The sequence below is a fragment of the Barbus barbus genome (genome assembly GCF_936440315.1).
Source record: "Barbus barbus genome assembly, chromosome: 10".
Lineage (NCBI taxonomy): Eukaryota > Metazoa > Chordata > Actinopteri > Cypriniformes > Cyprinidae > Barbus > Barbus barbus.
Genome location: NC_136738.1, coordinates 6,207,766 through 6,223,953, shown reverse-complemented (window position 1 = coordinate 6,223,953; position 16,188 = coordinate 6,207,766). Strand labels below are relative to the sequence as shown.

The 16,188-nt window shown below is 39.5% G+C and overlaps 1 protein-coding gene across 13 annotated transcripts in view; it reads right to left on the bottom strand.

The window, feature by feature from the left end:
• Positions 1-16,188, bottom strand: part of LOC306875968 (E3 ubiquitin-protein ligase MYCBP2-like) — a 108,966-nt gene that overhangs the window by 12,586 nt on the left and 80,192 nt on the right. For 6 of the 13 annotated variants that reach the window (XM_079426804.1, XM_079426812.1, XM_079426813.1 and 3 more), the window contains 15 exons: positions 12,620-12,784; positions 8,367-9,986; positions 8,089-8,258; positions 7,742-7,986; positions 7,473-7,640; positions 7,185-7,342; positions 6,367-6,566; positions 6,026-6,175; positions 5,757-5,917; positions 5,428-5,584; positions 5,077-5,301; positions 4,742-4,807; positions 4,362-4,601; positions 4,122-4,211; positions 3,937-4,017 (listed from right to left, as the gene is read on the bottom strand). In XM_079426804.1, coding sequence (XP_079282930.1) covers positions 3,937-4,017; positions 4,122-4,211; positions 4,362-4,601; positions 4,742-4,807; positions 5,077-5,301; positions 5,428-5,584; positions 5,757-5,917; positions 6,026-6,175; positions 6,367-6,566; positions 7,185-7,342; positions 7,473-7,640; positions 7,742-7,986; positions 8,089-8,258; positions 8,367-9,986; positions 12,620-12,784 — 3,896 coding nt within the window. The remainder of the gene's footprint in view (positions 1-3,936; positions 4,018-4,121; positions 4,212-4,361; positions 4,602-4,741; positions 4,808-5,076; positions 5,302-5,427; positions 5,585-5,756; positions 5,918-6,025; positions 6,176-6,366; positions 6,567-7,184; positions 7,343-7,472; positions 7,641-7,741; positions 7,987-8,088; positions 8,259-8,366; positions 9,987-12,619; positions 12,785-16,188) is intronic. The other 7 variants (XM_079426814.1, XM_079426816.1, XM_079426805.1 and 4 more) reach the window with 2 other exon arrangements.

The following is a 16,188-nucleotide window of genomic DNA, read 5'->3' as shown; positions in this document are numbered from 1 at the left end:
TTATTAAGTAGAAGCTTATTAGACAATAGCCACCGCTGGACTGAATCAAAACCCTTTTGTAATGTAGTGCTGATGTCATAAATATTAGGTTTGGAACAATAAATGACCGTGTCATCAGCATAAAGTTGGATATTACAATCAGTGCAGCTACGTGGTAAATCATTAATAAATATCGAAAAAAGTAAAGGCCCGAGAGAGGAACCTTGAGGAATTCCTCTGTCAATGCCGGTGAAATTAGAAATGCTGCCCCCAAAGGACACACACTGGCGACGATTATGTAAATAAGAATTGAACCAAAGCAAAGAAGAGGTAGACAGACCAACAGAATACAATTTGTCTAAGAGTAAATAATGATCAACTAAGTCAAAAGCTTTAGTAAGATCTAAAAATAATGCACCTGTACACATACGATTATCAAAACTCGAAAACACATCATTGGTAAATTTAAGAAGTGCTGTAGTGGTAGAAAAATGTTTTCTAAATCCAGATTGGTGTTGAGATAAGTTATTGTCAACTAAATAATTCGATAATTGGAAAAAAATTATTTTCTCAAAAACTTTTACAACACTATTAATGATTGAAATGGGTCTATAGTTATTAATATTTTCAGGATTGCCACCTTTGTGAAGTGGAATAACTTTGGCACATTTCCAAGCTAAAGGAAATTTACAAGAAGAAAACGACAAGTTAAAAAGTGAGGCCAATGGCACTGCTAGTACGTGAGAACCAATTTTAATAAACTTATTCTCGATGCCATCTGGACCAGCACCACTGATAGAGGACAGTTCACTTATGGCCCTTTGCACATCAGCTGGGCTGACCTCTATAAATGAAAAGGAACTGCCCAGCTGGAAACAGGGGGCCAGATCAGGTTGATAAGTCTGTACCTGTGGTGCTAGGGAAAAATGCAAACTAAAAGCATTAGCAATGCTAGCTGGATCATCTAACCTTTCATTATTCAGGTTCAAATTAGTTATAGCCCGCTCTGATTTCCCAAGTACATTATTAACCTGTTTCCAAAATCGTCGTGGGTTTTTAAAATCATTCATTAGACAATTTCTGAAATAATTTGATTTGGAGTTCCTCGTTTGCATAGTGCAAATATTTCTTAAACGTTTATATTCTACCCAGTCAACAATATATTTTGTACGTCGAAATTTGTACCAAGCCCTGTCCCTCTGTTTAAAAAGATTAATAAGGTCTCCATTTACCCACGGCAAATGACTACCTTTAACTTTGATAGTGGTCCAAGGAGCATGCTTATTTATAACATTCTGGAGCTCAGTATAGAGGAAATTCCATGCATCGTCAATGAATGGAATTAAATTGAGCCTGTACCAGTTAATCTGTTGCAAATCATTAATAAATTGGTCACTATTGAAGAATTTGGTTTGCCTTATCTTAATAAATTTAGGAGGGAGACGTGGCTTCACAATTTTCCAAATACAATAAATCATGTGGTGATCGCTAAAGCAGTCTGGTAGAACCCCAGATTTAATTATTCGTTCAGGGTGAGAAACTAAGGCCCAATCCAAAAGAGATTTAGAGGTAAGAGTAAGTCTTGTGGGCTCAGTTATAAGTTGAGTCAAGTTTAAGCTATTAATCATATTTCTTTCAGTAAGTGTTGATGAATGAAGCCAATTGATGTTAAAGTCACCCATAAGTATCATTTCCTTATTAGAAACTAAAGAAGATGCAGTAGAAATAATATTTTTAATTGAATCCAATTTGGGAGAATTAGGCGGTCTATAAATATTTCCGATAATTAGTTGCTTGTTTTCGTGAAGAGTGATTTTAATAAACAGTCCTTCAAAATATACAGGAATCTCATTAGGAATCATACATTGAGAATTTAAATTTGATAATACATAAGTAGCTACTCCGCCTCCCCTTGTACCTCTATCCGATCTAAACAGTTTATAGTTGTCAATACTAATATCGGTGTCAGAGATGTTACTGGTAAGCCAAGTTTCGGATAATGTAATAATACTTGGATTATTATAGGCCAACCACACTCGTAGTTGGTCGATTTTGGGGAGTAGACTTCGAATATTCAGGTGCATAATGTAAAGACCTTTACCCATATTTATCAGAGAGAAAAATAAATTAAAATACAGTGACTAGTGACGAGATCTATGCAAGTACATATTGAAAGATAAAAGAGAGGGTGGGTGAGCACCATGGGAGTCAACACACGCACAAAACCACATACACACAAACACTCTACAAAAACAAGCAAAAACATTAGGAAATAAAAATATGAATCGAAAGAAAAAAAAAAAGAGATCCAAGTCCCAGTCTGCAAATATTATAATCCAAGAAGTGAGTCATCGTGCCAAAAAAATACAATAAAAAATAATAAATAAATCAATAAATAGTCGTTGAGATCATGGGTCAGTATAGCATGGCCCTGCGTCAAGTCGCAAAGCACCACAGTTTACAGAAAATAAAGATTCAAGAATTGAAAACAGAATAGGAGAGTTACAAAATGCAAAGTATAAGGAGAAGTGCAAATCAGGACAGACCCAAACTAGGGAGACTTCATCTGAACATCCCGAATAAGCACCTCCGCTTCGTCAGGAGAGTTGCAGAGGTGAGCTTCATCGCCGATGTGGATCCTGAGAGTAGCTGGATACAACAGCGCGTAACGGATCCCGATCTCGCGCAGTTTCTTTTTCACCGGATCAAACAGGCGGCGTTTCTGCGTCAAGCCGTGGCTGAAGTCGGGATAAATGAAAACTCTAGAGTCATGAAACATCAGCTCCTTTTTCTCCCGAGCGAGGCGAAGGATCTTAAGTTTGTCCCGAAAGTGGAGAAACTTTGCTAGAATGGGTCTTGGTCCAGCTTTAGAATTCCATTTAGAGGAGACTCCAGGAGTGCGATAAACGCGCTCGATCACCGGTGGAGTGGGAAAGTTGGCTTCGCCGAAGAGAAGGATGAGTAGACGTCCAATAAAGCCGATTATATCAGTACCTTCAGCACGCTCAGGAACGTGAATGAAGCGAAGATTTAGGGCTCTGCTCCGATTTTCGGCATCCTCAGCTTTCTGTAACAGAACAGCATTTTGCTTCTCCAGCGTCTCAACGCGTTGCTCTAGATCAGTTATATTATCCTGGTTTGAACTGACTCGAAATTCGAGCTCGCCTACTTGATCCCCGAGAGATTTAAGGGAAGACGGCAACGCATTAGCAGCTGTTTGCAGGTTATCAAGTTTTGGGTCAAAATACGTAAACATCTCTTGCTTAAGTTGCTGGAGAGCGTTCAAAATAAATGCGTTGGTCGCGTTTTGTTCCATGGCGGAGCACAGGTGAGATGATCAGGTAAACAGATTGTAACAGTGTCCGTCCAACAAGTAACAAAAAAGAGGTTTTGTAACTCTAATAACACTTAAACTTTGACATGGGATAAATATGCACGAAGATTAATTAATTAGCGCATTTAGCAGACTGAGATTTGAGGAGCTTCACTCAAGCACTGCTGCTGTGTCGGCCATCTTGGATATATGGCTAATGGTAATGATGATATGTGACTGCTCAAATCAAAAAATATGAGCACGAAGTATAAGACTTGCCAAAATGTTAAACATTAAAAATTGTTTCTGTAAAATGGCTGGTTATGAATATTTATGTCCTATACAATTACATTATAGTTGTTATTAAATATCAGAATTAACCCTAGAAAACGTACTATGCTTTTTCCCCCCCAAACATACTGGTGTCCATGTATTTTGTGTATTCTTACATTAATTATTCATTCATTTTACCATTGAAAATAATAACCTAATATAGCACAAATATTGGCTAAACAACCCATTTTTTCTAAGACTGAACTATTTTTGCTGATTTTTTGTAAATTATTCAATTATACATTTTGGATGGATTTTTAGGCAGATCGCTTGGTTTGAGAGAAAGCCGAGAGTAGTTTTGATGGTGTTACCTGTTTCTGAAGGTTGGTCAGTTTGCTCCTGCTGAAAATAATGCCAACCATGTGCTCCTTCAAGTCTGCATCAGATGGAGCCTGAAGACGAAACATTTGTAACATAATTTAACAACTTAATCTTATGATTCAGCACTTGATATAGTTATAACGAGCCACCAAACACAACAGATGCTGGTACTGACCTTGTCTTCACCCTCAGGTGAGGAGAGCAGGTTCTTCTCTTCTTGTTCTGGTGTTGGTTCTGCATCCCCACAAATTAGTTTTCCGAACACCTACACAAACACATAAACATGACTTTTGCCATTCCTTAAAAGATATCTGTGAACGAGTGTTTTACACCGCAGAATTTGATGTACAGTGGTACTGCAACCGTACTGCGGTTTGTGCCTTCGTGACCTGTTTGAGAAGGTTTTTGGCCTCACCTGTGATGTAATGAGGCGGAAGACACGCAGTGTCTCAGCCTCACAGTTCTTCTGCTGAGTTACACTGGCTGATATCTGGCCAGCAATCTTGATGCTCTCACCCTCCTTCCAGCCAAGCATTTTGACCTGCCGTACCCTAAGCGTGTTCTCAGGACCCTTAAGCTCGATCTTGATCACGTGGTGGTCTCCTCCAGGCAGCTCACTGGTCACCCAGCCCATGTGCCTCGAGTCTAAGTCAATCTGAGACAACAAAATTCCATTCGGTGAAACGAGCCTTTTTCAAACTGACTTAATGTCATATGGATGCATTAACAGAACTTTTTCTGTCATTTACCAAATGTAAAAAGGTTCACAGATAATCTCTGTAATTTAAGTCCCACCTGTTTGATTCTGCAGAGATCTTCAACAGCCTTCCCACAAAGGAATATCATTGACGTGACTTTATTCTGCCAGAACACAAAGCACAGGTTATATAAATTACTAGATGTTTAAAGATACATGTATAAACGATATTACAAAATAATCAATTCAAACTAGAAAAATGTGACAAAATGTCATATCTGAAGGTTTGAACATTATATAGGCCTTATGCACTTTGAACACTTCATAAAATCTATACAGAATTATCAGTTGGCCAACATAGAGGGTGGCATTAATATACTGACTGGGAAAGAACGGACAGAAAAACTGAAAGAACAATAGTTCGCAAACTCACTCCAATGTCACGAGAGTTGTCGACATGGACAGAGACATATGACGCATTGATGCCTTTGACACAGCTGATAGTGATGCTCTTTGTTTTGTTCTTATCTTCATCTCCAGACTCCCAGAACGTCTCGGTGGAGCCATCAGTCAGGCTGCCAATCATGGCTGGTCGGCTGGACGTTTTAATGTCTACCACGCTGGTCAGATCTTTCAGACAGGTCACCACACAAAGTTCCTGCAATACATGTAAAATACCTTAATTGCGATTTAAGCTAATTTAGATACAAGCTTCTGCCAAATGAATAAATCTAAGAGGCAACAGGACAGAAAGTCTTTGTCGTCAATCAACGCAGTTTCCCACCTGACTAATCGCTTCATATCCCGATTGCACGCTTATGTTAAAACTCTCCTCACTGTCCCCATCATCTGATTTGGACAGGATGTTGTTGATGTGGTGAAATACGTTACTCTGGTGCAGGAACTGATGATCTGATTGTTTGAATTTAAGACTCCAACACCTAGTGAAACATACAAACAAATACTAGATTTGTACATTTATGAAGACAATGTAAGTTGAGATTGCATGTGCAAAATTTGCCACCACAATGCCATCATTTATCATCACTTTTTTCTTTTTAGCACATTTACAGGAGGTTGCAAATGGCGTCTCTATGAACAGGCAAAAGATACCTGAGGGCCATCTGCTGAAGTGAGCTTCCACTGGGAAGTGACATCATGAGGTCAGAGATGGTCTGCAGGAGACGGTGGAAGGTGTGGGGCAGCGGGTGAGCCGCCTCTCCTGCGATGAGAATGTCAGACAGGGGGTGCTCACATACACCTAAATCCTTCTCCTGCGAGAACAAGAGGAAAAACATCCTGTTTCAGAAAAACCTCTGTTCATCTTAAGTGAATAGTGACTTCTTAATAAACCATTAGCTGGGTTGTCGTAAAGGCCACACCTGTTCGAGGTTCTCCTTGTTCCCTTTGTTCTCTTCATCCTCCTCTTCTTCCGTCTCAAAGGGAGACGGAGTCAGAGACGCCACAAAGTGCCACAGGATATCATGGAGGGAGGTGGTCTGGGTAACATTACACAGCAGCCAATTAAAAGCCTGAAAAGGAAATGTAGAACAAAAGGATTGTTAAGAGTTCCCAGAACTTCGGACTAAACTTTTCTAGTCATTTGTGATAACTGGATAAGGATTTTAATACATGTCTTTTACATGGATTTTAATACGGTGACTGCATTACACAATTTATGACAGGAAGAAGAGGAATGAATGTCAGAGATAATGTCGCTGACCTCCATGGCAAACACCCTGCAGGCTGATTTGCGGAGTGCATGCTTCATAGCCACCTCCAGGCCCTCTAGGTCATGATGCTGGATAACAAATGCCAGCACAGGCCACTGGAAGTTTCTTTCACCCTTGCTGAGAGAGCCGTGGGCTGAGATCAGTCGAGACAACTCAGGAGAAGGATGACGAAGTAGTGATGACCCAACTTCTATAGAGAACAGCAGAAATTAACTCACATTTATAATGTTTAACTTAGCATTTTAAGTGATCACAATACCAATATTTTAGCAGTGAACAAAAAAACATTTTTTTTTTAAAATCAATCCAGTATTAATATTTACAAATTAAATCAAAAGCGGTATCTAGCATTTCTGGTCAACTATCACTTTTCCTAAATGCAAAGTTTACATTAATCGATTCCAAACTCTGTTATGATGATTTGAGGACTCAAACATTGCTAAAAGGTATAGGTAAATATCGCTATGCATCATTATATTGGTGCATACAAGCCATTTTATTATGTAGGTTAAACAGTAAAACGTGGCTCTTATGACACCAAGTTCATGGGTTCAAATCCCAAAGGCTGCAAGAACTGCTAAAATGTATACAATCAATTCAATGCAAGTTGGATAAAAGCACCAGCCAAATGCAAATTATATAAAGAATAACTTTAAAAGACTGAAACTAGTTCAGTCCTGTATAGCAGCACCACACCTGATGTAAACATTCTCAGACATCACTCTCTGTCATTATGGTAATAATGGTAATTAGCTAATTAATTAATTAGACATTTGTAACTGTGCTGTACTAAGTGACACAACATTACCTGCATCTCCACTGTGTACCCTGCGTCTCGGCACTGCTTTGACCCGTGCTGGGGAGGCTGAGTGCTGCTTATCATACTCGGAGGCCACTACTGAATATGAGCGCTGGAATACTGTCCGTTTGGCTGTGTCACTGTCTGTGATTGGACTTGTCTCCAAACTAAAGGAACAAAGTCAAACAAAAGAAGTTATACAGAGATAATAAGAACACAAAAATGGCTAAGTGTTCATAGGAACCAGTATTAGAGCATGGCACTTTAGGAGATACATGTAAGAGTTTGCTACAGTACCTTGGGGGCATGGACTTCATGTTACTTCCTGGCTCTTCAAAAACATTGGGGCAGGCATCAGGAGTGACTGAAATATAGGGAGCAGGGACTGACGTAGAACGCAGGTAACGCATCTCATCCTGAAACAAGTTGTCATCTTGATAGGCCCCAAAGTTCTCAGTGTGTTGGCTGCAAAAAGGACATTGAGAAAGACTCAATGAGATACTCAATGCACTGAATTAGTACAGCAATGTTGCCCGTGGTCATGGTGATCAGAACAAGCTATTTACCGGGCTAGGGTTTGCAGATAGAGGCAGCCCATCTTGTTGGGTAGTTCCTCAGACACTCCCTCTTTGAGGCTGGGCAGATGTGCGTGGAAGGGTTTAGGTGGGTGATGGCAAAGTAGACTTGGCTCAGCGGCGCTGCTCAGAGACAGCAGGAACAGTGCATTGGCACGGATCACCTGGTGGGCCTCCATCGTGGGCAGAGCCCGTGGGGTTTTCACCTGGAGAGGTTTCTTCCTTGACTGCTTAACCTAATCCAAGAACCACAGGGTTGAACCCAAGAAAGAATTATTCAATGTTTTCGACATCTACAAATATTATGAATTTCCCTACATTGGTCATGACAGGTATACCTTTTCTCTGGCTGCTGTTTGTTTTTCTCTCAGGTACTTCTCTCTACAGCGATCGCACACCAAGTACCAGGTGCTTCCTCCAATCCCACCATCTCCACAGTTACCAGCCCAGCCTCCACAAAAGTGACCAATACTGTTATAGCCCTGACCTCCAGCATACCGACCACAGCCTGAAAGAACACAATACAGAAAAGTGATGATATACTCCACATATTGTCTTTATATCCACTCTGAACAAAACAGAATGGAGTAAGACCCAAGAATTGACGGCACTGTACCTGGGTGGGCCTGTCTCATGTGGTACGTAACAGGATATGGGTGAGACTCTCCACACAGCTCACAGATGGTATCCTTCTCTGGGCCTCCCATAGCTAACTGCGCCATCTCCCCAAAGAGGTTCCCCCTAGGGCGAACCTCGGCTTTCTCCTTTTTCTTCTTCTCTTTCTTGGTCTTCTTGCCGTCCTTTTCATTCTCCTTCTTTTTAAGGATAGCACTGGACCCTGGACTCGGGAAGATCATATTCTGTGTAGCCGCTTTTATGGTAGCCATGGATATGTCCTCCCAGAAGGCTACTAGGTGCTGGAGGGTTAGAGGCAAGATGGACTTAGACCTCATGGAGGAGTGGCCGGTCATCTCATAGGAGACTGCCTCACTTTTTCCATCCTCGCACTTCTCTGGCAAGGGTGGCTCTTTCAGCATGGACAGAACCTTGTTCTTGTTGATGCTACCCATCTTGGAAATGTCTGGGCCATGTGGTGATATGTTGAACATGTTGAGGGCTGAGGAGATCTCCAGAGAGTGACGGTTCTTCAGTTTGCTCTCCTTCTCTTCAAAACCCTGCTGGCAGCTGAGAGAATTACGTATGGGTGCATGTTCTTTGGTCAGCTCAGGGTTGAACTTCAGGAAGGAAGAGCATGCCATGGCATCATGTACTATGCCCTCATGCCACAGGAAGGCAGCAAATACAGCACGAGCACATTCCGCAACAGAAGGCGACATGGCTTGCTTGGCGGGTTCAGTGGGACGCACGTTTTCACCCTTAAAGAGTGGCCCAGATTTGTCTTTTTTGGGTCTCACATGCGTGCTGGATGTTTTACGGCTAACTTTGGGTGAAGAACGACTTTCAAGTTCCTCCTTGACCGGGGCTTTTCCAATACTAAAGTGGACCTTAGAAGAGCCCTCTTCACCATTGTGCAACTCTGCATTCTCATCATTGGCTTCATCATTGGACAGCAAGGTGCTGGACCTACACACCTCCACCACTTCGCTGTGGAGGTTCTCTTGAACTACATGGGGAGATGGGGCTCGGTTCTCTGCATTGCTGCTTCCTCCTTTGCTCTCTTTGGGTGAAATTTTTGGCTTGGGAGATGTAGACCTGCCCCTCAGAGGTTCCATGAGGGGAACCTTCTTCTTTCTGAGCGTGTCAGGGTCTAGCGTATAGGAGTCAGACTTGGATCTCTCACGAGGAGGGTCCAGGTGAGCTTTAGAAGGAGGACTAACTTTAGAGGGCAGGTTCTTATCGTGAGGAGAGGATGAACGTGGAGAACTGTTGCTGGAAGGGCTAGATCTACCCGAACTGAAGGTCTTCTGTTTAGGTGAGGAGGAACGGGAGCCAGGGTTCGGAGACTCAGCCCTAAGGCCTGAGGTTCGGCCATCAGCTTTCAGGGCTTGTAGCGTGTTGTGGTTAGGGGAATGGGAGCGGCTGTGAGAGTCAGACCGCAGTTTGCCGGTGTCTGATTTGAGAATGAGGGCCTCGCTGGCAGACAGAATGTCATTGTTCTTGCTCTTCACCTGGTCAACAGATCGGCTAGAGTGACTGTCTGTTTTGGAGGATCGACTCTCTTGATGATGCTTGCTGCCTGGAGACATGGACCGACTGGCCACGTTATCTCTGTCACCTGCGTATCGTAACACACCAACAGTTATCAATGTGCATCTTATATGTGCAGGAGGCACTCCACAAGGACTTGTCAGGCATTTCACATAAGTGGGAAGATATAATACTAAAAAAAAGACAAGACAAAAAAAGATCTGAAATATATATATATATATCTGAAAAATAAAACAAGAGGAACTTGTTGTAACATCTCAAAGAATGACCTTAAATTTCAATTTACTGACCAACATTTATTTAGCCTTTAAGGTAGCAAATGCATAAACATCGATGCAAATGGAAAGCACCCAGGTCATGGGAAATGTTTTGTCAAGCTTATAAACTTGTCCCCATATATATTCAAAGCACTACATACTCTTTTGCCATGCCTAAGAAGGGAAATAAATGGACTGTGGAAGAGAGGATGACATGAAACCCCTCCCTGTAGTGAGTCTCCAGGGTGCTCCCAGGAGAAGACATGCATTACCCACCCTTTTGTCTGAGAACAAGAGATGAGAGAGCGGTGCCAGGGCCGGTCGCACTGCTTTTGTGCACACGCTCACGTGAAGCAAGGCTGCGTGATGAAGCATCTACAGCGGAAAACAGTGGCAAGGAAAGTAAGCAACAAGGCTTGAACCAAGGAAAACCATCAGAGAATGAGAAAGAAAGTGAGAGCCAATGAGCAATGAAGCGTGGAAGAAAGAGTGTATGAGGGAAAAAATGACTCTGGCTCTGTTTACACTTGATATTAACACTTGTATTGGGTGATCTAATCGCAAGTGGACAACTGAGATTTGTAGTTTACACACCTGGTATTAACATGCAATTCAAATGTGTTTGTGACTACTTCGTTTTCAAGGGCAATATTAAAGATTTTGTGACTACATGTATTACATAAAACATCACTTGCTACAGCCCCTTTCACACATATAGTCTCTACTGGTAAATTACCGGTAAAGTACCATTAGGAGATCATGTGTGAACAGGACCTTTTCAAAAACACAGGTAAATTTGTTCTGGCAATTTACCGGTATGGGAAGACGTAACATTACAGAGCAAGACCACCCCCTTACGCCTGTCACTCAGACTTCAAATATGTTGGACAGATAGGGAAAACTATAGTGCTTCTACTCGCGTGGGCGAATGAAAACAATGGCACAGTTTTTAAAGATCATTCTGTTGACTGGCATGACAGAATTTATCAGTATTTTGGAGCTAATGTGTGAATGGTCTCTTACTGGTAAAAAAAAGCCAGAACGCCATTGCTTGTGTGAATAGCATATTTGTGTATTTACTGGTAAAATCCTTCTGGCCATTTTACGGTAATTTATCGGGACTGCTGTGTTAAAGGCTATAATGTTCAAAACAGATGTAATAGATGTGCTCCTGATATAAAGGCTATTTTAGAAAGTATGCATCTTAATTATGCATCCTCCATAGACACACTGTTCTAACTCTAAGGCAGCATTACAAATATAATTTGTTTGCTTCCAGATATACTTTTAAAGTTTTAATCTCACCCCAAATATGATATTTTAAGTGGAATGCTCCTTATTTTAGACAAGCTCCTACATTAACTGAGCATTTTACATTATCTGTGTAATTGCATAGAAGTTCTGTAAAGTCTTGTGCAAGCATATGTATGGTAAAAAAAAACTAATTATAAAAATACTTACATGTACAAACTACACGGGTAGTTTAAAATGTAAAAAACCTTGTTTTGGTGCAATTAAATATTAGTTGGTCAGTAGGCAGACAATGTTGTCTGGGATGCATTAGTATTTACACAAGTGCAGTGTTTCTGACTACTTCCAAACTACCTCAGTGTTTCTGACTACCTCCAAATTGGCTGACAAAAATTATATGCAACCTCGTTAAAGCCCTGCAATTGGTGATGGGATCATTCATGATGGATGTTAACACTAAGTGTAAACAGGGCCAGAGGACCACAGGTACTGGGAAAGATGTATGAATAGAGAAAAAGCAACAAGTAGAAGGACAGACACTGTGACAGAGACAGAAACTGGTAGAAGCAGACTAAAACAAAACTGGGTAAGTTAGGGTGGCAGAAGAGTGAGAATAAAATATGAAGAATTGTAATGAATCTGAAATGCAGATTCAGAGTATTCTGGCTGTGGAAAATATTCAGACACTTGTGCCTGAAATATCCAAAAAACCCAAATAAATTTTTCTTATGCAGACATGCATTGTGGATTACAGTGGGGGATGCACTGCTAAAGCACTGCCTGGTTTTGATTGCGTGGACAGATTCCTGGACCTCTTGGTAATTATTTAGCTAATGAATGATCAAATTAAGCATTGTACATGTAGCAAGCAAAAAAAAAAAAATGCAATCAAGTTAACAGAAACACCTGACATGGAACACACACACTGTTAGTAGCTACAATAGAAACACAGAAGATGAGCTTAAATATTATTTGGCCACTGAAGTTTAAATGAGATGAGAAAGAAAAGAATCACCAATTCAAACATAGCAAGCAAGCGGGTGGGTGGACGCCGACAGAAAAGCAGGGGAAATAAGCCTGAACGGATTTGGACACAACCTATGGGACACTAAACAAATAAGCCCTTAAGACAAGAACAAGCAGCACCTGTGCAAGCAAGTACCGCCACTACCTTATAGACAGATAGACTTACTCGGAAGCTGTGGATGCAGTTGAGGCTGCTGGGAAAGGGATTGTCCAAACACAAATGGGCTGTGGACAAGGGAAGAGGGAGGTTTGGCAGCTTGCTCAAATATGGAAGGAGTTGGGAGGAAAGGCCCAGACTGAATGGAATTCAGTATGGCACTCAGCCGGTCACCTGCAATGCGGAAGACAATGGGAGTGCTGTAGCTTATATGATCCTTAAAAGGAGCCATACAAAACGCTCGTCAGTTTAACACCCCACACAAGCACGCTCACTGGTAGTAATGGGGTGTGTGAGTGGGTCAGCTGAACCAACGTGAGGGGAATAAGGAATGGCCGGGGGAGCCGTAGGTCAGGTTTTCATGAAACCTCATATCTGGAAAATCTACAAGGTCACAGATAAAACATTGGCAGACAAAGCCAATGCTCTGCTTTCATCCCTTTATAGTGCAACTCATGGAAATTCTGTGGGGGGAGGGGTTTGTCCAAATTCTATCAAACATTTTAACATTTTAATACTAACCTAACAAGTAGCATGACATTACTGAAAACTAAGATTTTAGTTGAGTTGTTAAAGTCAACATGAAAACACTTCCATAATACAATGCGTGTCTGACAAGATAGGTATTGAGGGTAAAAAAACAGGGTGGGAACTGATTTTATCTCAGGAACTGATGAGCATGGAACGTGTATCAGAGTTTGCAGTGAATTCAGAAGGCTTTTTGACTTTTTAAGATCAGGTTCACCCTTGAAAACAGGTCAAGGTATCCCAATTTATGATAATTCTTAACTTTTTTGTTAACTGATTACTGCCGTAATCTTTATTGTATTATATTAACATTATCAAAGGACTGCATTTTTAATGAAATTATTTGCTAACATTGGTAGGAATTTAGAAAGGTGACCTGGACATCCTGGGTGACACTGGCCGAAAAGGAAAGTCTTTTTATAGAAAGAGCAAGATAATACATTTTTTTTAAATTAGGAAGACTTCTTTTTCTTTGGAATATAAAGCAATTTTAAGGTTAATATTGACTTCATGTTGACTTTTAATGAAGGGTATTTTATTTAGATAGACTTATTAAGTATAAGAGGTGATGAAGGACCCATCAGACAGCGGTCTATGGGTAACGCCACTAAGCAGCGGTGCATGAGAACAGTATGGTGAGAGCCAGTGGACAATAAATGGGTAAGACCCAGCTGCAGCACACAGAGTCCTGCCCATGCACACAATGATGCATTCACACGCCACAGACGACAGCCAAGACACACAGATCACAGCATGCAGAACACAATTACTCTGATTACACTGAGCTGAATTGAGACAAATGATTGTGCTTGCTTATTAATCAGGGGTCATACAGCACTTTAAATAGATAAAATACACTGTTTTGATGTCTACTATTATCCAGAGCTCCATGACGGTTCCAAGACTGTTCCTGTTGTTTGTAATTACTGGACAAGGATTTTAAAAGATCATTTATACGTGAACATTACCATTTGGGGGTCAGTAAGATTTTTTGTAATACTTCAATACTTTTAGTCAGCAAGGATGCATGAAACTGATTTAAAGTGACAGTACAGACAGTTATAAATGTAGATTTTTTTTTTTTTTTTAATCTTTAGATCTTTTTCTTTTAAACACACCTCAAAGAATCCTGAAAAAAAGCATCAGGGTTCCCATAAAATGATTAAGCAGCTGTTTTAAGCATTAATTAGAATGATGGCTGCTGAAAATTCACCTTTGTCATCACAAGAATAAATTACATTTGAACTGTATTAAAATATAATTACATTTTAAATTGCAATAATCTTAAGTATTATTTTAAACAATTATTTTTCACAATACTACTGTTTTACTGTATTTTTGAGCACAAGACACTTCTTTTAAAAACATTAAAAATATTACCAACCCCAAACTTTGAACGGTACTGTATGTTTGGCAGAAAAAAAATGAAGTATGGTCCACTTTTAAACTCTTTAAACCAACAAAGTTTTTACTTCAAGAACAAGACAATTTTAAGGAACAAAGGAAATCGCAGTTACAAAAACACGAACATATCAGAAAAATCCTGGATGACAGTTGGACTGGCATCAATTTTGTGAAATAACATTTAAAATCAGGGAATAAACTACCAAGATGTATCTGATCAAATATGATATTTAGCAGGAGCATGGTAGGGGTGGGCTTATATCAAAATCTTATATCACAATATGAGTCATTTTAATTAACTGTGATTATATCACAATATAGTTATTTTTGTTTTAAATAAGTTCTTTCTGATATCAAAATTTTTGAGACCATAGAAATGTCATAATTATTGTCAATATCACACAAAAAACTAATACTAGCCTAAGTAAATAATAAATAAAAAAAACTCAAGCTCACTGAAGACAAGTAAACAATCAACAAATAAACAAGAAACTAATTACAAGCAATAGGACAAAAAAACTACAGTAGAACAAATAAATAAGAAATGTTACGTACATTGTATAAAGTAATCAAATGTATAAAAACACTGAATATTCTTCACTGTCAATTAAATATATATTTTGTCTCATTAAAATTGCAAAAGTGATTTAGTCAAGAGCAGTGAGAGATTTTCTGACTGTTGTTGTTTGATTAACATGAATAACAGACAGAAAGAATATTAGACTGCTGTCACTTTAAGAGATGTTAATTTTAACCGTTAACCGATCGATAAGAATTTTGACCGATTAATACAATCAGTTAAATGGTTTAAAGTCATTTATTTATTTTTTCAGTAATTTAATCAAAATATTTTAAAAGGTTTGCTGCATGGTTAAAATAAGCTACGCTAATTAAAAAAAAATTTTTTTAGAGAGAGAGAGAAACAAAAAAACATAAGTCGCATTTTATTATTTCATTCAGAAATAGGCCGACGCAAATTACAAACATTATAATAAACACTGTAAACATAGCTAGGCTATTTTAGCTCCCCTCACTCCACAACAAATCCTTTCAATTAACAGTAGGCTATTTAGAAAAGACCAATAATTAAAAATGTAAGAAGCTATAGTCAAGTCACCTTTATTTATATAGTTCTTTTAACAATACATATTGTGCCAAAGCACTTAACAGTATCCAATTGGAGGATAGTGTGTCAGTAATGTATAATAATACGATTAAACATTAAATTTTCAGTTAAAGGCATTTCATTATTGAATTCAGTGATGTCATTGTCTAGCTCAGTTTAGTTTAAATGGTATATGTGAAATCAAATTGACGATAATTGCTAGAAATCAAGTGTCAAGTATATAAATGACAAACCAAAACTAATTAAGTTAGGCTAAAATGAAACTGAAACCAGTGTTGGGTCTCTCGCTCGACACAAAATCAAATGTTTTCGTATTCGCGATGTATTTGAATGCCAAAATATTATTTACATTTTGTGTAGGCCTACTTCACTCGCGTTCCAATATCCACGTATCACGGCGGTACGGTGATAACGCCCCGTTAGAATTTTTTTACGGGTCACAGACACTTATTCAGTTCTAATTTAAAATAATCTTGTCGGTTAACAGTTAATAATCGGTTAACGAGCATCGGTTAACGGT